The sequence below is a fragment of the Chelonia mydas genome, chromosome 7 (genome assembly GCF_015237465.2).
Source record: "Chelonia mydas isolate rCheMyd1 chromosome 7, rCheMyd1.pri.v2, whole genome shotgun sequence".
Lineage (NCBI taxonomy): Eukaryota > Metazoa > Chordata > Testudines > Cheloniidae > Chelonia > Chelonia mydas.
The window spans coordinates 71,723,929-71,748,959 of record NC_057853.1 but is presented as its reverse complement, the minus strand read 5'-3'; the positions used below and the strand labels follow the sequence as shown (position 1 = coordinate 71,748,959).

Genomic DNA, 25,031 nt, shown 5'->3' with positions numbered 1-25,031 from the left:
GATTTTTCAATTAAAAACAACTTTTTGTTTCAAAATTTCCTTAATTTTATTAAAAAATGTAAGACATTAAGAAACCTCAGAATTTAAATGCAACATTTTGTTTGCCCTGAAACTTTCTTTTCTTTTTTTTATTTTTACTGAAAACTTTGAAAAATATCATTTTTGGTTTGACACAAAGTGATTTTTTTTCAGAATTACTAGCAAACCAAAAAAGCTGTCATCTATCCAGCTCTATTTCTGTCTATTGCACTGTAGTTAGTTGATGGTAGGTTAATTTCTGTCCTCTGCCACAGCACAGTAGGTATAATTAAAAACAGAATGAAAGAATCCCTCCAAGTGATGAGGAGAGTGAGAGAATTAGGCTGAATCATCATTCAGTGGCTCAGTCTTATCCTGAAAGCACCTTACTCACTGAACATCTCTGCTAGAGTCTTCTAACTGATGCTGGGTGCCAAATGTTACCTTGTATATATTCTCTGTCCAGTTCTGGTTGATGAGGCACATCAAGACCACAGCTGTATTAGATCTAAATTGTCAGGCATATATTTTGGTCTAATCATGAAAATCTGTCCCCTGCCCTATTTAATAGTAAAATTAATCAAAATATAACAGACTTGCAGTTATTGGCCCAGCTGGTGGCGTTAAGAGGGAGAGGGACAGGATGCTATCCTACAAATATCCAATGAGAGATAGCACATGGCAGCGGCCATTTTCCAGAGTTTGCCATTATTATTTTTAAATCATTATCTCCATCCCTGACTATCGCATGCCAAAAGTGATACTTTGCAGGCACTGTGAGAAAGGCAGTTTATGTGTCACATCTAAAATAAGAGATCCAAAATTCTTGGAAAAGTCTGGGTAATTCTTCCCATCCCTGGAAAATGTTTTCTGCAGATTATCGTAGTGAGTGCACTGGTGAAAGAGCAAAATATTTCTCAGCTCTGGATTCTTAAAGTAAGGGCCTGTCTATACAGAGACTTAGTGTGTGGCAAGCGGGGGTATAAATCTACAGCACACTAGCTTGCAGTGCACTAAGTGATCTCATGGATCGTGCTGCCACACAGTTAAAGTTCCATTGTGTGCTTTGATATACAGCTGTTTAAGCTAGTGCACTGTAGATTCACACTTGACTTGCCACATGCCGCACTCTGTATAGATGAGCCTTCAATGTGATGAGTGTTATGGTCCGTTAAGGTATTATATAGAGGTCACATCCAGTTTGTAATGCATGTTTTAAAAAGCCTTGGTTATTGTTTTTAATGATCACATGATTTTAGTGTTCATGAAAAATGCTCATGTCTGAGGTCCTTTCTCCACAGAAGAGGTACGGCATGGGCAGCAGTAATGCAATATTGTCAACATTACATTATACTTGGTCCCTCCAGCTCAGGGCCAAAAGAACCGGAGTACCTGTGGCACCTTAGAGACTAACAAATTTATTAGAGCATAAGCTTTCATGGACTATAGCCCACTTCATCGACTGCATAGAATGGAACATATAGTAGGAAGAGAGATATATGAAGTTGGAAGTTGCAATACAAACTGTGAGAGGCTAATTCGTTAAGATGAGCTATTATCAGCAGGAGAAAAAAACTTTTGTAGTGATAATCAAGATGGCCCATTTAGACAGTTGATAAGAAGGTGTGAGGATACTTAACTTTAGGGAAATAGATTCAATGTGTGTAATGACCCAGCCACTCCCAGTCCAATTCAAGCTCAGCAGTTTCTCCTTGGAGTCTGTTTTTGAAGCTTTTCTGTTGCAAAATTGCCACCCTTAAATCTTTTACTGAGTGGCCAGAGAGGTTGAAGCGTTCTCCTACCGGTTTTTGAATGCTATGATTCCTGATGTCAGTTTTGTATCCACGAAAGCTTATACTCTAATAAATTTGTTAGTCTCTAAGGTGCCACAAGTACTCCTGTTCTTTTTGCAGATACAGACTAACACGGCTGCTACTCTGAAACAGCTCAGGGCCGACCTCTTGGAACTAGAGGATAGTTTACACTTCAGGCCATTCAGTCATTCACCTCCCTGCTGAGTCTGTCAACAAGAGGGGGAGGGGCAATTAGTGCCAGTTGTTATGTGGTTTGCGTGATAAGTGCTCCTGTCTACAGGGAGCCAGGCTGAGTCCAAGTCATTGCATGGAGGCCACCAAACTATCCCTTGTTAAAACTACAGATGTCTGTCTATTAATATTTGTGCATATATGTTTGGTTACTTTCACAAGTGCTATCTCAGTGCAGGAGACAACAGGACACCAGAGAGTTTTCTTATGGCTTTTGGGGTGTAATATAGTGGGATGATGGCAGTTGTTAAAGTCAGAAATTTCCAGATAGCAAACATGCTCTAGAAAGGAAGGATGATCCACAGGGTAGGGTGCTAATCTCAGACATGGGCGCTTCTGGTTCAGTTCCTTCCTCCACCACAGACTTCCTGGTATCCTTGAAAAAGTCACTTAGTCTTTCTGTGCTTCTGTTCCCTATCTATAAAATGGGAATAATAGTATTTGCCTACCTCATCTGAGGATAGATACATTAAAGATTATGAGGCCCAAAATAGATAGAAAGTTCTAATCCCAGCTCTGACACTGACTCCCTCTGCGACCTTGGGCAGATCACTTCACCTCTCTGTCCAAGTTCCCTCATCTATAAACAGGCATACTATTGTTTATCTCACAGAGGTATTGTAAGGCTTAATTAGTTATGAGAATGCTAAATATTATTTATATTATTATGGGTACTGATTTCTGGAAAAGGTAAAAATTTAGATGTTTCTTTCCCCTATCCTGACACACATGAATCAGTCTTTGTCTTAATAAAGATAAATGTACATATTAATCAGCCATGAACTGTGATGTGAGCATGGGAAGGTCTCTAGAGAGAGATGAAATGGAAGGGATGGACAATGCCTGTCACTGCATAGATGGCAGACATATGCCACTGATTATTTACTGCCTCTATTTATTGGGAAAGCTGGATATCTAATTTAAACTTCAGTGAATTCCTGTTTTCTGTTTACATCTGCAATTGGAGCATCAGAATTTATTTTGTAGACAACACACTGACATTTAGAGACTGGTCTGAACCCAGGGGGAGTTTGGGTTGTAAACTGCACTTTTGTGCTTGGGTTCATTTCCACTGAGACTCCACCTTGACTTGCACTTAAATAATGGTGTCTTGTCATACCAGGTCTTGGGATGTTATGTGAATGGTGCAGCTCAGTGAATTGACAGAGATTTCCAATGGAGATTACAGTATTTGACTTCCTCGTTTTTTCATTTGTGAGGAAAACTCTAAGGCAGAAGTCAGTAGGTAATAATGTTTTACTTGATTTCTGTATAACAGCTAAGTTGTCATATGGGTAATATTACAAATGCACCTTTTAAAAAAGTGTATGCTGAGCAAAGATTGTTGCTAAAACTGATGCAATCCTATGGTAAAAGTGTATAAAGTAATTAATGTAGATGTCCTGGAGTTCTTCATCTCATTTACAGCAAATCTGAATATCCTCTGAGTTTCACTTTGACTTGTTTTGCAAAATAAAATCACTTGTAAAACTCTAAAATAGTAGATTCCTTCTTTTATGGGTCAGTTTGGCATTATTCAGTAACTATGCCATATCACCATTTGAGCCAGCCTTTGTATTGGACACTTCTGTGGTCCTGTTTTTAAAGAAATTCCTTGCATTCTTTAATCAATAGGGAAGTGAAGATTGTAGGTTGGTTTGAGTCAGTTTATTCATCATTCACAAAGGGAAGAGCAGACCATTGAACCTTATACTTCTGCACTTAGCACTGGGTAGAAGATACTAGGAATCAATGTTGTTATTAAAGTGCTAAGCACTGTACATGATCACATGGTAAAAGCCAAGCTTTTCTGTCCTTTCTAAAAACTGAATGCAATGCTTATTCTGCAATGTGACCAATTGATAGCATTGGAGACTGAAATGCTTCATTTATTAGAACTGGTATAGTATGTGCAAAGTATAGGCAGTGCAAGTTTCACTTGTGCTTCTCTGCCACTGTACCTGATACCTGATCACCACTGAGAGTGAGTCTAGATCACTATCAGTGCTGCCCATTCAGTCCTTGTTCTTTTAGGCTGCCAGCTGATGCAATTTGTGATCCAAACACCTGACCACTAGGAAGTGGACCAAGTCATTTCACAGACTTTAGAATTTTTCAACTTGTCTTTAGTTGAATCAGTGAGCAAGAACCGAAAGACTCTTATGCCATTAAACTAATCCCATGAGCCATCCAAAACATATACATGTGAGCGTTTTCTACAGTCTCAGAGATGAGTTATGGGTAAAGAATATTCAGATGGGTAAGACAGTCCAACCACTTCTCAAAAATGTCTACCTCAAGACTGGCCACCGGGGCAAATTTGCAGCCACCTGTCTTTGCAGAGTGACCAATGACCAATGCCACAGAACTGCATGTTGCTAAAAGTCTGTTGTAGAATTTTACATTTGGGATCCTACATTTAATCTTTAATACACTCATTGCAAAGGGTCTGCCAGTGAGAATGTCTGGCCGCTGACAGTTTCATCCTCTGCTTCATCAGCCATTACGTTCCCTTGGTTACAACTGCTTTGGTGGATCATACAGAGCAAGAGAGAGCTCCACCCACTGAGGACTTTAAAGATTTGGCACCAGTATACCACTGCAGTTGAAGCCAGTGGAGAGCACCAGGGTTATGTGCAACTCATACAGTTGTCAGGATCAGACCCAAATGAAGGGTCAGATTCTGTCCTCATTACTCCCACGCAATCCTATTGAAGGAAATGGAATTGGAATGGCATGGGTGCAAATGAGGATCTAATCTTGCCCAGACTATTTTCACTTCTTCTCTTGGCCAGTGTTGGGAAGCTTGGTGGCACACAAAAGAAATGGGTTAACGTTAACCGAACCTTCTTGAACTCCAAATATAGGTTCATTTGACAGATATGCAAAAATTTGGATCTATTCTTATTTTATTTCTTGTCCCTCAAAAAAAGAGAAGCAAATCTAAACTAAAACAGTGGAATTTTCAAAAGCGGCCTCCCTCTGCTCCCATTAAAGTTAAAATTTTCTATTGACTTCAGTGGAAACAGAATCAGGCCAATGCTGAGCTCTTCTGAAAATCTCACTTAACATGTTCCTAATCATTCAAGTGGTGATGCCAAAATTGTTATAACTTTCCTCTGACAAAGATCTCTGAGAATGACACACTCAAAAATCTTAGTGGAAATTGAAGGATGCCGTCAATAAGATTAACAATGAAAATTAAAATTAATAATTGGATTGTGTACATAGTGTACATGTTTGCTTATAGCTGGCATGCATTTTCCTCTCAGCCAAAACTGTTGGAGTGTCAGTCCTGCTCCATTTCTGCATGTGGGAGAGAATGCCTTCTGCTTGTACCTCCCCTTTTCCCCTGAATCTCAAACTCACAGAAGTTTCATAGAGTTGGTACATTTTATTTCATCAGCTGGAAGCAACCATTGTTGCACGTATATGTCTATTCAATGACCACACATGACAATTCTTACTCATGTGAGTAGTTACATTTAAGCCAGTGTGGCTACTCACATGAATAACAGTTGCAGTTTGGGTCTAAGGGTAACATGATCAGCACCTGCTGACTACCCAATTTCATACAATTCAACTGTCCCTATTTATTTTAGGGTTAAATATTTGTTTTGTTCCCAAAAAAGTTCTCCCAATGAAATGGAGTGAAATATGTGTTCCAGTTCCCCCACCCCAAACTGTAGATTCTGAATGTTGGCCAGTATGTGGCCAAAAGGTAAAAACTAACCAAGTTTAAAGCAAACTCTAAAAATATTTTAAAAGAAATGTGGCACTGTGGCTTTAAGAGATCCACCTTAAGCAAGCTCCCCCCCCCCCCCCCCCCCCTTTTGGCCTGAGTGGACTACGTCACTGGGGATGCAGGGATCAGATAAATCTGCAGCTGGAGCAACAGGAGAGCCACAAGAGTACCAGAGGACACCTGCAGAGCTACTCTCAGGTAGAAGTGACCAGCGGGACTCTATCTAAGCATTGTCAACTATCTAGCTACACTAATTCTTTTCCTAGTAACCAAGGGCTTTTCTTTACTACTTTGCACTTACTGCATGTTGTTTCTATCTCTTGCTGATAGTTTTCTTCCCTTTCCTCTCAGAATGGAGCATGCTAATTTTATTTACTGAAGTGGCTGTCATGTTGTTTGCATTTCATGCTTGTGCCTGTTGGGGTATTTAATCAGTCTGATGTGCTAGCTGGGATTTACTTCAGACCATTTGTTCACTAATCACATAGGATCAGCTGTTCTTTTTTGTTCCCCGCCCCCCCCCTCCAAAGCACACAGGTCACCCAGTATTCAACAGGGGCTGTTAGCAGCCAGCACATCATTCCTCTCTCCCTCCCTTCCTCCTTCCTTCCCCCGCAACAGACCAAAAACTACTTTTAAGCCTCCTTCTACATTTATCATTTTATTTTTCTAATTAGTTGTATGCTAGGGGGTGTGTTTGTGATACACTTGGAATAATCCATTTGTATTTGCCAAACTGTCTTATTTTTAAAATTTTGAGCCAAAAATTGCTTCTGAGCTAGTCTCAAAAAATGTTTTTAAACCTATATTCTACAGCTAACTAGCAAAATATATTCTATTATTTGTTAATATGACCCATCATCAGATTTTGTTCATGAAAGCAATAAGCTGATGAACTTTAATTTTAATTGTATTATTAAAAATCTGTAGTCTTTTTTTTGTCCCCTTTTTTTGGGGTGCCAATCCTAGTTTAAAAGTCAATTTGTTTTAAAGCATCTCTCCAGCAGCAGCATAATTTCTATACATCCCTCTGTGAAGACCTGCACCATTTAAATAGTGTAACTTCTATATTGCATGATATTCGTAGGTTAAATGCTATAGGTATGTGAATTAAAGCTGGATGTACATACTGAGAACCCATGATCCAAACTGATAGTACTATTTCAAACCTTTTCTAATGCTAAAGGATGCAAGAATATAAACAGACATGCTGATTATCCATACGTAGTTTCTCTGTGATACACATCTGCTCTTTTCATGTTATTTGAGGCATTAGATCTAACAAAGCTTGTAGCTCCAATTAATAAAGGATTTATGCTGGCATCAAGTAGAAATGCATTACAATGTCATAACACGAACAAAGCTGAATTTAACAATCCCAAACTGCTGACCATTTAAGCAACAGTGGCTGGACATTATTATGAGGAAAGACTTACAGTTTCTAACTGCTTTCCTTCTTCTGCAAAAAAACCCCCCTCAGAAATAACTCTGGAATTGGAACAGCATAGAAAAACATAAGGTGAAAACTCCAGCTCTGCCCAGAGATTGGGTATGGTACACCCTAGCCAATGGAAGGACGTTGCCATATGCACAAGTAGCATATATAATTTGTAAATGAGCTGTGTATAAAGTGGGTTGCTGTGTATTTTTATAAAATATCCTTAGACATTAACATTTTTCTTTATTGGTAGACATTACCAAAAAACAAAAAGCCTTTGGTGTTGTGCATGTAAAAGCTGTTGAGCAAGTTGTTTGAATGTTGGTCTGACTTGATCATTTTGGGATCCGACCATCAAAATAAAATTCTTTCAGTTTATCCACCTCTGAAGGTGAAATAGTTTACAGGCCTCATATCACCAAATCATAGAGGACTACATTATGAATGATATATTCATTTGCAATCAATAGATTATACTCTTCCTACATATAAGACCAATCTTGTTATGGCTCAGGTGCCCTTGACTCTTTGTTTTGAAAACCATGGGAGTAGACGGTGCTCAAACTCAGGATTTGGTCCCATATTCTCATTTTATTAGAGTGTTTAGAGTAAATCCTAGTAAAACATTTTATAAAAGACAATTTTTTCTTAGTACTGTAGCATTTGGTAGAGTGAAGATTTTACTGCTTCCTGGTTTTACTGCTTCCAGGTAATTTGCTCTTCATGTAGCATTTCCACTTCCAGAGTCTCCCAAAATAAGGAAGTATCCAGAGGCATAGCAATTAAAACTAAGAACCATCCAAGGTGTGTTTGAATATGGAGTAAGCTTTGTGTCCTGGATCTACTAGTGGATTGCAGTTCACATCACAAATGGCCATCACAGCTGGCACAAATTGTCAAGCTTGATGGCAGTCTCAATACAGAAGTCGAGTGACTTAACTACCCACTCTCACCTATAATAGTGGGTCATCTGGGTAAGGAACAAGGCATATTGCTGGGGCCATGTGGGTAGACTCACATGGCTGCTGCCCACATGGTACACATTCGCTGGATAAGTAAGGGACCTCAGGACTGTCAGTCTGACACTTCTCATGAAATGTTTGTTTTTGTTTATTTTTAAAACTCCTCTGGATCTCCAAGGAGATTCAGATTTTTATCATTATTCTTCTGATGAAGTTTGAATCAGTTATTTTATCTGGACCAGTTTTCACTTCCCTTAATTTTGAGGCCCCAGTTATAAACACTTTAATCTTGCACATTTGATTGCCTAGCATTATATAGGCAAACCTCAGCATTATAGAAGTTCAGGGGACTTTAAGGGTGTCTGAACTCCATAGGCCTAATGCTAAGCTCCATTGAGGTTCCTGAACCCCACTTAGGAGCTTAGCCTGAAATACCATTCCTACAGGATCTGATTTGAACTAACTGCAGCCATGGGAAACATAACTAACCTTTGCTTAAACCAAAGATTTGGAATATCTGGGATTACCGTAACAGAACATCATACTTAAAATAGGCATATTAGTATATTGGATTGATTTCCCCCAAACAGATGTGTTGGTGAGTGCAACTAACCTAGTCACTTGCTTTAATGATTGGATATGTTAAATATTATTGGCACCTTAGAGACTAACCAATTTATTTGAGCATAAGCTTTTGTGAGCTACAGCTCACTTCAAGTGAGCTGTAGCTCACGAAAACTTATGCTCAAATAAATTTGTTAGTCTTTAAGGTGCCATGAGTACTCCTTTTCTTTTTGCAGATACAGACTATCACGGCTGCTACTCTGAAACCTGTTAAATATTATTGTCCTCATTTGACATATTATACTGAGGCAAAGAGATATTGAAGATTTAATTTTGAAGAAGGAAATTTCATTCAGTTTACCAAGGGGATTGTTATCAAAATAGAAACAGTAGCTTCTCTGAAGGACTATCTTCTGCATATGCATAGAGCTCATTGCAGGATCAGAGCCTAAGTCAAGTGTCAACCAACCTACCTCTGCTGTAAATATCTTGGAGATTCTTAATCTTATAGATCAGTGGTTTTCAAACTTGTTTCTGGCAACCCAGTTGAAGAAAATTGTTGATGCCCACAACCCAACAGAACTGGGGAGGAGGGACTTGGGATGTGGGAGTGGCTTTGGGGTGGAGCAGGGGGTTGGGATGTGAGAGGAGGTCAGGGCTCTGGGGTGGGGGTGAAGGCTCTGGGGTGGGGCCAGGGATGAGGGGTTTGGGATGCAGGAGGGGGCTCTGGGTTTGGGGGGGCTCAGGACTGGGGCAGGGGATTGGGAGACAGAGTTGGGACATGGGCTTACCTTGCGTGGCTCCTGGTCAGCAGTGCAGTAGGGCTGCTAAGCCAGGCTTCCTGCCTGTCCTGGCACCGCGGACAAATGGTCAGCAGCAGGTCTGGCTCCTAGGCGGAGGCGTGCAAGTGGCTCCGCGTGGCTCTTGCCCACAGGCGCCACCCCCCAGCTCCCATTGGCCAGGAACCAGCCAATGGGAGTGTAGAGCCAGTGCTTGGGGAAGGGGCAGTGCATGGAGCCCTGTGGCTCCCCGCCTTGGAGCCGGACCTGCTGTTGGCCGCTTCTGGGGCGCAGCATGGTGTCAGAACAGGTAGGGACTAGCCTGCCTTAGCCAGGCAGCATCTCAGACATGACTTTTAACGGCCCGGTCGGCGGTGCTGACCAGAGCTGCCACGACCCAGTGCCTTAGATTCCAGGACCCAGTACTGGGTTGCGACCAACAGTTTGAAAACCACTGTTATAGATGTTACAATTTTGTTCTCACAGTAATGTTCAGGGTACTAATTCACTGCTGCAAATAAAATATACAGGATAAGCAATGTGACAAAGTTAATGTAGTCAAAGAAACCTTGTCACTTGGAATTTCTGTGACTTGATTAGTGCTTACTTCCTCAATCTTAACTCTGCATTGATGCTAGGTTTTTGTCTTTCCATTCAGTTGATAGTAGTGTACTTCCAAGCGTCAGTCATAACTTTCCTCAAGCTCTTTCTTTATAGTACACCAATGTAGTATCCAAGCATTTACGAATTGTTTCCACTACTCATGAATTTGCTATTAGTTGTCAAACCATGACCTGGTTCTATACTGAGACATTACTTTGAGGTAACCATTCTCCCCCTTGCGCACGAGATACATTAGTGTCCACGTTAGAGTATCATTGTTACCTTTACAGTTGCATCTCCTTTGTGACATGAATTCACAGCTGTTTCTATCAATCAACTGCTGGGCAACACTGGTGGGACTTGCTGAACTCTGGATAATCCTTCATTTTGATATTGGAAGAGAAAATTTCATCCTGTTCCCTGAATTTTTTTTTAAATGTTGTTAGTCAAGTCTGTGACCTTCTCGTCTGATTAAACATAATTACTATCTACGTACATCTCTTGTTTTAAGGGGAAGTCTAAGCTGAAGAATGTGGGGGAGGTGGTCACCATTAAAGATAGTAAATGCCACCTGCTTGGGCAAACTAAAAGACTTTGAGAAAGATGCTCTTTAAAGGCATATTAAGAAACTAAAACAAGCTGTAATTAAAAGTCATCAGAAGTTTTTTTTTGACAAAAACAAGGGTGTTATGTAGAATAGTTTATTACATCATCAGGTTTCCTAAAGTGCTTTACTAAGCTCTGAGTTAATGTGATGGGGTATAAAAACCCCACACTAGGATGGAAGGGGTTCAAGAACAGTACTGGGCTCAGCTAGCCCCGCCCCTCCAACCCTGCAGAGCATGCTCCAATTCATAGGCAGGAGTTGTAGACCAACCTGGATGAGCAAGCATCTCAGAGAGGTGATTAAGAAAAAGCAGAAAGCCTACAAGGAGTGGAAGATGGGAGGGATTAACAAGGAAAGCTACCTTACTGAGGTCAGAACATCTAGGGTTAAAATGAGAAAGGCCAAAAGCCATGTAGAGTTGGACCTTGCAAAGGGAATTAAAAGCAATAGTAAAACGTTCTATAGCTATATAAATAAGAAGAAAACAAAGAAAGAAGAAGTGGGACTGTCAAGGTTCCTCCCCCACTCTGAACTCTAGGGTACAGATGTGGGGACCTGCATGAAAAACCTCCTAAGCTTATCTTTACGAGCTTAGGTCAAAACTTCCCCAAGGTACAAAATATTCCACCCTTTGTCCTTGGATTGGCCGCTACCACCACCAAACAAATACTGGTTACTGGGGAAGAGCTGTTTGGACATGTCTTTCCCCCCAAAATACTTCCCAAAACCTTGCACCCCACTTCCTGGACAAGGTTTGGTAAAAAGCCTCACCAATTTGCCTAGGTGACTACAGACCCAGACCCTTGGATCTTAAGAACAATGAACAATCCTCCCAACACTTGCACCACCCTTTCCTGGGAAATGTTGGATAAAAAGCCTCACCAATTTGCATAGGTGACCACAGACCCAAACCCTTGGATCTGAGAACAATGAAAAAGCATTCAGTTTTCTTACAAGAAGACTTTTAATAAAAATAGAAGTAAATAGAAATAAAGAAATCCCCCCTGTAAAATCAGGATGGTAGATACCTTACAGGGTAATTAGATTCAAAACACAGAGAATCCCTCTAGGCAAAACCTTAAGTTACAAAAAAGATACACAGACAGAAATAGTTATTCTATTCAGCACAATTCTTTTCTCAGCCATTTAAAGAAATCATAATCTAACGCGTATCTAGCTAGATTACTTACTAAAAGTTCTAAGACTCCATTCCTGGTCTATCCCCGGCAAAGACAGAATATAGACAGACACACAGACCCTTTGTTTCTCTCCCTCCTCCCAGCTTTTGAAAGTATCTTATCTCCTCATTGGTCATTTTGGTCAGGTGCCAGCGAGGTTACCTTTAGCTTCTTAACCCTTTACAGGTGAGAGGAGCTTTCCCCTGGCCAGGAGGCATTTCAAAAGGGTTTACCCTTCCCTTTATATTTATGACAGGGACCACTTAACACTGAGGATGGAGTGGAGGTTAAGGATAATGTAGGCATGGCCCAATATCTTAACAAATACTTTGCCTCAGTCTTTAACAAGGCTAATGATGAGCTTAGGGATAATGGTAGGACCACAAATGGGAACGAGGATATGGAGGTAGATATTACCACATCCGAGGTAGAAGCCAAACTCGAACAGCTTAATGGGACTAAATCGGGGGGCCCGGATAATCTTCATCCAAGAATATTAAAGGAACTGACACATGAAATTGCAAGCCTGTTAGCAAGAATTTTTAATGAATCTGTAAATGCAGGGGTTGTACCGTATGACTGGAGAATTGCTAACATAGTTCCTATTTTTAAGAAGGATAAAAAAAGCGATCCGGGTAACTACAGGCCTGTTAGTTTGACATCTGTAGTATGCAAGGTCTTGGAAAAATTTTTGAAAGAGAAAGAAGTTAAGGACATTGAGGTCAGTGGTAATTGGGACAAAATACAACATGGCTTTACAAAAGGTAGATCTTGTCAAACCAACCCGATCTCCTTCTTTGAGAAGGTAACAGATTTTTTTAGACAAAGGGAACACAGTAGATCTAATTTACCTCGATTTCAGAAAGGCATTTGATACGGTTCCACATGGAGAATTATTAGCTAAATTGGAAAAGATGGGGGTCAATATGAAAATTGAAAGGTGGATAAGGAACTGGTTAAAGGGGAGACTACAGCGGGTCACACTGAAAGGTGAACTGTCGGGCTGGAGGGAGGTTACTAGTGGAGTTCCTCAGGGACTGGTTTTGGGACCAATCTTATTTAATCTTTTTATTACTGACCTTGGCACAAAAGTGGGAATGTGCTAATAAAGTTTGTGGATGACACAAAGCTGGGAGGTATTGCCTATACAGAGAAGGACTGGGATATTACAGGCAGATCTGGATGACCTTGTAAACTGGAGTAATAGTAATAGGATGAAATTTAATAGTGAAAAGTGCAAGGTTATGTATTTAGGGATTAATAACAAGAATTTCTGTTATAAACTGAGGACGCATCATTTAGAAGTAACAGAGGAGGAGAAGGACCTCGGAGTATTGGTCGATCACAGGATGACTATGAGTTGCGAATGTGATATGGCCATTAAAAAAGCTAATGCGGTCTTGGGATGCATCAGGTGAGGTATTTCCAGTAGAGATAAGGAGGTGTTAGTACTGTTATACAAGGCACTGGTGAGACCTCATCTGGAATACTGTGTGCAGTTCTGGTGTCCCATGTTTAAGAAGGATGAATTAAAACTGGAACAGGTGCAGAAAAGGGCTACTAGGATGATCCGAGGAATGGAAAACCTGTCTTATGAAAGGAGACTCAAGGAGCTTGGCTTGTTTAGCCTAACTAAAAGAAGTCTGAGAGGAGATATGATTGCTCTCTATAAATATATCAGAGGGATAAATACCATGGCGGGAGAAGAATTATTTAAGCTCAGTACCAATGTGGACACAAGAACAAATGGATATAAACTGGCAGCCAGGAAGTTTAGACTTGAAATTAGGCTAAGGTTTCTAACCATCAGAGGAGTGAAGTTCTGGCACAGCCTTCCAAGGGAAGCAGTGGGGTCAAACGACATATCTGGCTTCAAGACAGCCTAATTTTGGCAATTAATTGATCTTTGACTACTAGTGGTAGGTATGCCCAATGGCTTGTAATGGATGTTAGATGGGGTGGAATCTGAGTTATTACAGAGAATTCTTTCCTGGGTGTCTGGCTGGTGAGTCTTGCCCACATGCTCAGGGTTTAGCTGATCGCCATATTTGGGGTAGGGAAGGAATTTTCCCCCAGGGCAGATTGGCAGAGGCCCTGGGGGTTTTTCGCCTTCCTCTGCAGTGTGGGGCACGGGTCACTTGCTGGAGGATTTTCTGCACCTTGAAGTCTTTAAACCACGATTTGAGGACTTCAATAGCTCAGACATAAGTTAGAGGTTTGTTACAGGAGTTGGTGGGTGAGATTCCATGACCTGCGTTGTGCAGGAGGTCAGACTAGATGATCATAATGGTCCCTTCTGACCTTAAAGTCTACGAATTGGTGACAGGGTTGAAAAGGGAGCAACCAAGCTCTGGAGGCTGCAGAGGAGTAGAGACGTATCCTAAAGGCTCTTCCCAAAAGGAGCTAGAGATGCCTTCCTGACGTGCCAGGACTATGCAATGAGCCTGGTTGGGGTTGATGGTTTGGTTACCTTTTCATTTGTCTTTTGCCTTATCTGGGACCAGAAGTGGAGGGAAGTAGTGGTAGGAAGTGACCCAGGGAGGGTAACTCAGAGGGTGCCCCCACCCCCCCAGAGGTCAAATGCTGCTGACCTTCTTAGGACCTTGGGTAAGAGCCTGGTGAGTAGTGGGCCTGGGCTCTGCTATCATTTCCCCATCGAGTGGATGCTAACCACTAGGCCTCACAGCCCACTGAGGACCCTATTACAGTTACATACTAGTGGCAATGACTTGCTGCTGGATGGTACTACACACTGCAGTAACCTATTTGTCTCTCTTTGCCCCAGATTCTCCCTACGGTCTTAGGGCCTGATCCCCCCACCGATGTGTTGAGCACCTGCATTTCCCATTGACTCCGGCAGTCGCTGGGTCTTTGAAAATCAGACACCATCTGATCAGCACAGAGGGCGGTGGACTTTATTTCATTTGTAGTGACACTCATGACTGCATATAACTGACTGTCACACCACCAGTCCTCTGCTCCAGATGCATGAATATGCACAAAACTAGCACCGTCTGTGCTGCAGGACTTCACAGCAAACTTGGTGGTATGGAGAAGGGAACAAGAAAGAGAGGTAGGTGAGGCAGAGTTAGTGGGGAGGGAAAGGGACACAGTAAAGGGAGAGCAGGGAAATGAGCATTCTAGAATCCCTTCTCTACAACGCTGCTGTTGGTACAGTGACTGTGTGGGAAAACATGGAAACATAGTTCACACTGCCTTGGGCATTAGATCCTGTTGTACTGAAAGGGAATGTTGGCCAGGACAGAAGAATGTGTTCCCTACATTCTACCTGAAAATGCCAAGCTATCTTGAACTTTCACATGGATATGGAGAACCACCAAAAAAATAGGCACAAGTGACCTCAGTTTAACAGTGTCTGAATAAGTGGCGTCTTTTATTTCTCAAACAGTAAACTGAACAGAGGTAGCCATTCAGGGATTTTACTCAGGTATTTTCCTGTCCCCTACTGCTTTTTAAGCCATTTTTGTAAACATCATTTGTTTCCTTTATCTGATTAAATCGTACAGACTTTACAGCTGTCCTCAGAGTTCTGTTTCATAAACTGTAACATTGATTTAATGATTTTAATTCCTTTTCCACAGCAGTATCTATTGTAGTGAGTCAGTGACTCTGTGGTCCATGAGAGGATCTCTCTCATATAGTGGTCCACAGAATGGAAAATGTTGAAGAACCATAGTAGTGAGACACTAAGTTACTGTGTACTTGGTCTAGTGCTACATTAACATTACGTAGATCTCGGTCACACAAGTAGAATTGTAATAGCTAGAGATGGAAGAGACCTAGTATGTTATCTGCTTCAGACATGGGTGCCAAGTTTGTATAATTTTTGCTGGTGCCCAGAATGGGTCCAAGAAGAGCCGGGACTGACTGGGGCAATCGCCCCGGGCCGCTCACATTGGGGGGCCCTGCGCTTCAGGGGGATGCAGGGTCTAGGGTGGCCTGAGGGGTCAGTGTGGGGCCTGGCGCTGGCAGCAGCAAGCGACCCGGCCCCAGGCCGCCCCTCTCCACTGGCTCCTGGCATCGCTCGGTGGAGGGTGTGGAAGCTGGAAAGAGATAAGGCGGGGGTAGAGGCTTGGGGGAAGGGGTGGAATGGGGGTGGAGTGGGGTTGGGGCAGGGCAGGTCAGCACCAGGCCCCCCACTGCTGCCAGGACCCCTGCTAACCCCCCAGGCTGCCCTGAACCCCATGTACCCTGAAGCATGGGGCCCCCCAAAGCTCAGAGCCTGGGGCGGTTGGCCCAGTCCATCTTATGGACGGAACGGCTCTGATTAAATATAAGCTCAAACATTGGTGGAGCCATGCACCACGGGCCCATATAACTTGCCACCTATGGCTTCAGACCTCTCCACATTACATGAAACACACTGCAGCTGATCTTTCTTTGAAGCTCTTCCGCTACATGTTCTGAAACTTGCCACAAATTCACAGGAGGGGAAGGAGGAGAAGACCATAAAGTCTCATTCTTTTTTGTCACTATTCTAATAAATTAGGGCTTTAAAGTGTTTGACCATTTTTTCCATAATTTGACAATATTTGGTCAACTGACCAGTCAATTATTTTTGTACCATATATATATTGGGTTGGATTACTCCATAATTGCCCTAATCTGTACACCTACATGAAACTTTGGTACAGACCGCTGTTGGAGAAAGGATACTGGCCAAGATGGACCATAGTCTGACCTAGTATGCAGCTTTTATGATCATATATTACACACAGCAATATATTTTGGGCCCTTTGCAGCATGTTTTGGAGGTGTCTATCTTGCATTTGGGTTGGAGTAAATTCTATTATTGGAGTATTATCTATTATCAGTGGTAACCCAGGGCAGCATTTGGACCTTTGGTAGGAAATACAGAGGTGTGATTTAAGCCAACTCCTTGCCAGTACACGATTAATCCCTGTTGTACAAATTGCTCTTCTGACAAACTGCCAAAATAAGCCTAAACATGAATACTTTCCTTCTTTATTTCCTCCTGGCTTTAAATCTTTACCCAAGAAATACTAAATAGGGCAGTGGTGGTGTTTTGCTCTCTCTAACCTCTCTACTGCATTTAGGATTTCAGTTGTAGCAATAGTGCCACTTACAGACTGACCTCCCATCAACACTTTTAACTGATTCTGGGTCATTATGTACCTTTGATTGTCTCAAGTTTATCTGAGGAAATCTGCTGTTTGTTTTTCACCAAAACACAAGGGATTACTTACATTCATCTGGGATGACAAGAAGGAACTATGTAGCTTCTTAGGAGGTGCAGCAAATGAAGAACATATTGTGCTTATTTGAAATTAAAGGGGAATATAGATAAACAGAATGCAATTACTCAAGTTGGAATGCAGCCAGAATTTTGGAAATAACAACCTTATTCCTGTAGAAAGTGCTATGGGATCTCTCTTCTTCAATGACCTGGACTAATTAAGTTCTCGATTTTTATGTTTCATTTGAAAGACAGTACCTGTGGCTGCATGGGTTCAGTAGTTTCTCCAAGGGAAGACTGCCCCCTCTAACACCATGGTCCCCTATACAGTATTACACTGTATTGTCAACACTGAGTAATTAGCCCAAGTGAGAGAGTAGCTGTTTAAACTTTATGACCTTCTCATCCATAACTGATGGTGTTAACAAATGAATTGTTTTAGCATCAACAAGTGAGCCCTGCAGTGAGGTGGGGCTTAAATAAGCTGGTGTCGTATTTTACAGAGACTTTGGGCATGTCTACACTGCACAGTAAGCCCGAGTCTGTGGGACCTGGGCTTGTAGACAGTGTCTCCAAGCCTGTGCCGGAGTGTCCACACTGCATTGTAAACCTGGGTTTACAGTTGGTGGACCCAGGTCTCACAGCCATGCTAACGTGTCCATACTGGACTATGCAAACCTTCTGACTCTGGTCTGCTGCTTGACCTGCATCCCCACTGCAAAATGACAGTGCTTGGACCCAAGTCACAGTGGGATCTACTTCCCCCAGCAGGGTCCTAGGATCTGAGTTCTGGCTGACCCATGTTAGACTGATTTGTGTGTGGATGGAAGTGGGGCGTGGGCTCAAACCTGAGTCAGAACTTGGGTTTCGTGTGCAGTGCAGACATACCCTTGGAGTCTAGCCATAGTAATGAATAGGCAGGTACAAACTGTGAATCTCTCATAAATCTGATCTTCCCTTTGAAGCCATGTCCACTTTGGTGCTGTGTTGATTTTAATTACATGGGTATTGTCCTTCAATTGTCCTTCAAAAACAGTCCTTCAAAAACAGACTCCAACGATAAACAGCAGAACTGGAATTAATCTGCAAACTGGACACCATTAAATTAGGCTTGAATAAAGACTGGGAGTGAATGAGTCACTATACTAACTAAAAACTATTTCCCCATGCTAATTTTCCCCCTACTGTTACTCACACGTTCTTGTCAGCTGTTTGAAATGGGCCATCCTGATTATCACTACAAAAGTTTTTTTTTCTCCTGCTTATAAAAGCCCACCTTAATCGGCTGGTCTCATTTAGAGTTGGTATGGCAACCCCCATTTTTTCATGTTATCTATCTATCTATCTACTGTATTTTCCACTGCATGCATCTGATGAAGTGGGCTTTAGCCCACAAAAGCTTATGCTCAAATAAATTTGTTAGTCTCTAAGGTGCCACAAGTACTCCTCATTCTTTCTGCTGATACAGACTAACACTGCTACCACTCTGAAACCTACACCACATGGTGGTTGAGAGATGTAGTTTAATAATGTTTGCATAGCGTCTTAATATCTTCTGACTTGCTAGAGAGCAAAATTTTTTTCTTTAAAATGTCCAGTTTACTAAGAAATGGAGACAAATTATCAAACCTTCCAAAAATAAACTAGAAAACAGTGCTGTGTCCAAGTGTATTGTCTTTAGCTACTCTTTTCTTAATTGACAATTCTTAAATGTCACCTGACAGTAACATGATCAAAATGCTTTAGCTGCACAGATCTTTTCTAAATCAAAGGTGACTTTATGAAAAACAATAAAAAGCCACTTCTGTTGCATGATAACAGAATAAATTATATTTTTCCCTAGAAGAAGTAAAGGCTGTAGAAACAAGGGACAAACATCTTTTCATGAATTGGTGGGTGCATGGGGCAGATATTTTTCCAGTGCTGCAGCAAATTTTCCAGTTTACCAGGTCAATGCAGAGAGAGGAGCAAATGCTTCCCAATTCATATACTTGGAATATAAGGAAAGGGTCAGTATAAAAATAACTTAATTTGTAGTGCATGAAATCTCAGAATGAAGTAAATATGAATGTATGCTCTGTGGAGCAACAGTTATAAGTGGCTTTGGAAAGCAAAAGTCTTGCAATTGTTACCAGGGTATTAATGTTCGGACTTCTAGTGAATCCTAAATTGGGTACTGGGGTTGCTGTTGGTAGTGGTTTTTTGTTTTTATTTAATATCCCCCCTAAAGTAGTTCTGAGCATGAAGACTGACTTGGGGAGCCTAGAAAGATCTGCTAACCTCCCAGGGGGCTATATTAGATCTGTGAGTCATGGAGTCCTTGCATAGTAAGTGTTTGGTTACAAGCCTTTTATGGGCCACAGCTCAGCTGGGATATCAGTATCTGTATTATAGCTCCTATCTATTCTTAGGTGGCACTTCAGCAGGACTGAGCAGGCAAGGCAAAAAAGAAGCAATTATTGTATTCTCAATATTTGTAAATGTTGTCTTTTTTTCTTTATTTTTAAAACCATTTTCTTTTATCCCTCCACCCCCCACCCCTTTTCTGTAGAGCCTTTTTGGTGACCTGTGTAAAAGAGTTACAAAATGTCTTACAACGTGACTCTCAATGGACCTGGACCATGGGGTTTCCGACTGCAAGGGGGAAAGGACTTCAACATGCCCTTGACCATATCCAGAGTAAGTGCTAGTGAACAAAAAGCCTTCTTGCATTTGCTTAGGTTAGAAAGTAGCAGCAAAGGAATTGCTAAATGCACGCTCTAACCTGGACGAAATTAAGAGATTGATCAGTCTGTTTAAATAGATGCAGAAGGGACTGAAAAAAACAGAGCATTTTAGAAGAACTAAAAATAATAGAATGTTTTCTTTTAGCACATTTAAACTTCCTGATTCAAGGCATAGCTGATAACGCCAAGAAGCGACATCTTAGATGGACTGTATAAGAAAGATGAAGCTGCATCTTTACTCAACAAGAGCAAAAACCTACTTTTAAATTAATGTTTCTGACATGCTATAAAACAATTTTATTTTCCGTAATGTTGCTTCTTTGCTGTGGCCAAAGGGCCTTATTTACTTTGTAATGGGGTTTGTTGATGGAGGGAAGGAAAAAGAAGTGATCATAATAAATCAAATGAAGTTTCCAAAAAACGAGCATGTAGCTCCCTATAAATGTGTATTGTTTGGGTTTTGTCAGACTTTTTTGTTTTGACATTTTTTCCCCGAAGGCTTTTCATCTGTAGTCCATCAAGCTTTTGGACCTGTGACTATTTCTTTTTCTTACTTGGCACAGAATAGTGTAGCCACATTTGCTAATAAGACCAATGTCAAAGATGATTTCAGTAAACTCCTGTTTTTGAGAAGAACATGGTGGTAGGTTTGGGGATTTTGTTGCCTTTTTTTATTTTTAATCTTAGATTTAAATAAAACTTGCTGAGGTTTGTAATGGGCTTAAAAGTACACAGAATGAAGCAGAAGGCCCCATAGTGCTGAAAATATTGTCTTAAATTGTACAGGGACCTTCTATTTGCTGATGAAAAACAGTGAATGATGTAATAATTAATTACTCAGTGCAGTTATTAAGTATAAATCAGTCCATTGCTTGCAGTTCCACCTCTTTATTTCCTCTAAGAGTAATTTTTAAAAGTAATCCAGGGGCATGCTCCAGTTATTACCCGACCTATTTTACTAGTTTCCTAAAAGGAGAGAGGTGTTACAAAACCTCTCAACACTGAATACTTTTGAATTTGTAGATGGGAAAGATTTCCTCTCTAATCAGCAACTAAGCAGTTATTTAACAGTTCTAATTTGGCAGCTGGAAATTTTGCTCCCTATTTGATTTTTGTTAAGTCAGTTTCAAGTATTATTTCAGACTATTTAGACATAAACACAGAAATGTACAGTCCAAATGTGTTCTGATTCCTTCACAAAATTAACTGCAGCAGGAGTTCCAGTTTTTGTGGTGGAGGCAAGAGAGGTTACTTATTTAACTAAGTGTTAAAAGAATAACAAACTGATCTGCTCAGATAAACAGGTAGATGGCAAATAAAAGAACTGTTTGGGGTGCTACATACTATCGACACTCATTTGGAAAGCTAAACTTTATCTGATCCTCCAGCATTTAAAGCTTTTAATACAACATTTATTATATTGACTTTTGGAAACAAAACTGATTATCTTTGCACCAGTCATGAGTCAAAGACTTCAGCAAGCTTTTGAAATCCTGGGAAGCTATCCATTTTAACCTTTACGCTATAAAGCTCTGTCTTATTTGATCTCCCTTGTGTATAGGTATAGTGTGTGTCTCTCTCCGTTCAAGGCTGAGTCTGCATTAATTTCAGGTTGCTAAATTTATATGCTCCTACTCTGATAGGAGGAACCCTTTCTTTATCCTCTCTGCAAAGGTGTCATTGTTCTGTACTGTTATTATAGAAGGCTGCCCTGTTGTCAGCATTACAAAAATATTGTCAGAAAAATAAAAATTACTTTTCCAGTTTTAAGCTAATTTTAGTACCCTAGATAGTGCTGGTCTCCCCTTATCCCGCACAAGGTAAGGATGTAGACTGCTTATGGTAGATTTGCTAATATCATGTAGACATACTTGTGACATTTTAGTGCCCTTTATTGTGAGGTCCTAGTTATTTGTAGTGCCTAGAGGCTACCAATCAAGGATCAAGGGCCCCATTTTGCTGACTGTGTACACACACAAATGAAAAGACAGTTGTTGCCCTAAAGAACTTAAAATCTCAGGCCTGGATCACTGTGAGAGACCCATTGACTTCAGTGGGACTGCTGAAAGCATATAATTTAAGCATGAGTGTAAATCTTTGCTGGATCAAGGCCCAAAAAAGTGCTTCAGCTCCCTCTGAACACCCTCAACTGCCAGTGATCTTAACAACTTTGAGCCCTTCATGAGGCTGACTTTCGGTTGCAGTGATAATGTCAAATATGATGTGAGACTGTTTGAAATCTTGCCCAGTGAAACATTGTTCTTAGTTGGGAATATTACTCTGGAACTGTGTTTTGTATATAATATAAAATAACAGCAGATCATGGTCTGTTTCTGTACATGAAAATGTACACAGACTTTTCCCTTCTCAGAGAGGGGGATGGGTGGGAATAGGAATGTTTGGAAACTGTGTTATTTTTTAATTGGAACATTGTGTCCCGTAGCTTTTGGTGATAATAGTTTAATAAACCCTGTTTTTTATATAAATATCGCAAAACAGATCAAGAGACCCCCCATTGTCAGCAATTAATTTGCAGTCATAAGCGAGGCAAGCGGTGAACTCAGTCATATAGCACACACAAAAATGTTTTCGCAGGAATAATATTGTACTTTAAAATTATGAGCCAAGTTCTGTTCTGAGGGAACACAATGCTCCATGAATCTCCAAGTGCTGTCAATGGAGATTACACATGCTTATCTGAAAACAGAATTTGACCCATAGAAGCATGTGATGGGACCGGAACCTCCAACTCTTCCCAAAGCAGCATATGCGAGTAGGTAGAGCCCTGGACTGAGACTCAGGAGTCCTGAGTTGTATTCCCAGCTCTGCTCCTGGATGACGTTGGACAAGTTACTTCACTTGTTTTGTGCCTCCATCTCCCTTCTGTAAAATGGGAGAAACAAAAACCTATGTTAAAGCCCTTGGAGATCTCACTGATAAAAAATACTATATAAGAGCTTTTATTATGATTTTTCTTCCTAAGACTAGCATTTACATTTTAAATCATGGGCAATGAAGGAGAATTGCGCCTTGCCAAAAATAAATGGTCTGATGGCTGGTTTGTTTTTTAATGCGCTCTGAGGCACTATCATTTGTTCTCTTCTGGGAGGTCCAGGTGATCAAATCCCTGCCAAGTCTTCAACAGCTTGAGACACAGGAGTCCCAGTCAATCAGCTGAATGACAGGTGAAGACATATCTTGGTGTTCCTATGAAATGGAGCATTGTGCCTAATACCCTGTTCTTCATCTAAAAATAAGTGTCTCTGTGGTGTCAGCTTTGGGGTAGGGGGAGAAAGCAAGCATGGAAGATTTAAGGTAACCCTGCAGCTTCATACTCCTTGAACTATGGAATGGAGTATTCATTAGCAAATAAAAGAGAAACCTTTGTAGTTTCACGTTTTTTTTCCCATCCCCACCTCACAGCTCCTCACACCCTCTAAGGCTAACCTTGCCATGCAGCAGGATAGGCAAATGTCTAGGGTAGCATTTTGCTCTATTCTAGATTTCAGTAGATCTGAGTACCTGTCACTCCTGTTGAAATGAATGGGAGTTACAGGTGCTCAGCTCAGTTACAGGTGCTCAGCCAATGGCCTGATTGTGTGAGCGATTCTGGTCCTTTCTAAATTGACGAGGCCAGCAAAAATCCTAGTGCTGATGTAATCCATTTTCTTCTAAGCCTGCATGTGCTCTTCATTGACTGGTGGTGAGGAGGAGGAGGATGCTCTGAGACAACAATTGCATTGACACATCTAATTCTCTATTCTTCCCTGTGTAAGAAGGGGGCTGTGTTAAATTTAAACCTTTTGCTGCTGGTCTGCCATGTTACCTAATAGGCTATCTTCATTCCAGTGCTTAGATACCATGGTTGGTGAACGTTATATTAAAAATCTAAGATAGGTAGATTCTCTTCATGTTCCAGTGAAATGTAGAATGCCATCAACAGTCCAGAGAGAAACAAGAGGCATGTGAATTGGCTTATATTGAAACCATAGTTTAAATTTGAGTGGAGAGATTTAATCATGCTCTGAGATGACCCTAGTGATACACGTACAGTGTCATTACATATGGTTGATCAATCTACAATATGGTATTTCTAATTCATCCACCACTGTATTGGCTGGGCACTATTTATATAATATATAATTTTACTGTTGCCTTCAGTGCCAACTCAGAAGCCAAAACTCTGGGGCTGGGAAAAAAGGCAAAAGACATATGTGGTTTTTTTTTTTTTTTTTTTTTTTTTTTTAAATTAATACAATAGAAGGTGTAACAGGATGGTGAGCATTATGGGTGAACAGTGGGAAGAAGGAAACTGAAGAAATGGAACCTCCTCACCAATTCATGTAGTTATGCTGGTAATAAGCAAAACACTATGGGGCTGCTTAAATAAACCATTTTATATGGCACTGGAAGAACACGAAAGTTTATTTTTACCATACTTGCTAGGCTGACTTTTTTTTTTTTAACCAAAATCCTTCCCTCCTTACTACCTCTTCCACCCCTACCACCACACACACAGAGGTATACACCATCCTTCATGAGGAGATATTAATGTGACAGCACTTCCTCTTTGAGGGACTATAATGTATATGAGAGAATTCCCCTGTCACTTTTGTTTAACTTGCTGTACAGGGAGGCTCCTCACCTTGCGTGGTGTACTAGTGATGAATGATGGGAGCCCCCCTTAGTTTTCTTCACGACTGAAGGAGGTGAAGCCTGAAACATCTTATGAAGCAACATTCCTTCCCCACCATCAAAGTGATTTGTCATTTCATCATCTGGACAGCTGAGTGCTACTGCATGTGAACTGCCTTCAAAAGGGCAAAATGTACCTGAGTAAATTGATAACATAGATAGAAGCTCTGTAGAGGAGCACAGAACTCACTGGAGGCATTAAATGGGGAAACGATAGCATAAATGATGAATTTGCCATGGTGCCTTATCATAAAAACAAAGCATCTTTTGGACAGCAGATATCTGACTTTCTGTTTAGTACACTGACTTCATGCTCTATCTCTGCCTGGTCTAGTGCAGAGATATAACCTTTGAAAGGGTAAGGGTACCACGGCCTTTTTTGGTATGGAATATGTTAATCCCATTCCAGCAATTCCTGTACTGTTTCCATGACACATCAATCTGTTCTTTTCT

General features: G+C 41.0%; 1 protein-coding gene across 3 annotated transcripts in view; it reads left to right on the top strand.

Annotated features, from left to right (window-relative positions):
• The window catches only part of LDB3 (LIM domain binding 3), a 200,562-nt gene that overhangs the window by 5,982 nt on the left and 169,549 nt on the right, over positions 1 to 25,031 (top strand). The window contains exons 1-2 of one of the 3 annotated variants that reach the window (XM_043552187.1): positions 5,908 to 6,006; positions 19,709 to 19,836. In XM_043552187.1, coding sequence (XP_043408122.1) covers positions 19,744 to 19,836 — 93 coding nt within the window. In that variant the 5' untranslated portion in view covers positions 5,908 to 6,006; positions 19,709 to 19,743. Of the gene's footprint in view, positions 1 to 5,907; positions 6,007 to 19,538; positions 19,594 to 19,708; positions 19,837 to 25,031 lie in introns of those variants that run through there. The other 2 variants (XM_037905209.2, XM_043552186.1) reach the window with 2 other exon arrangements.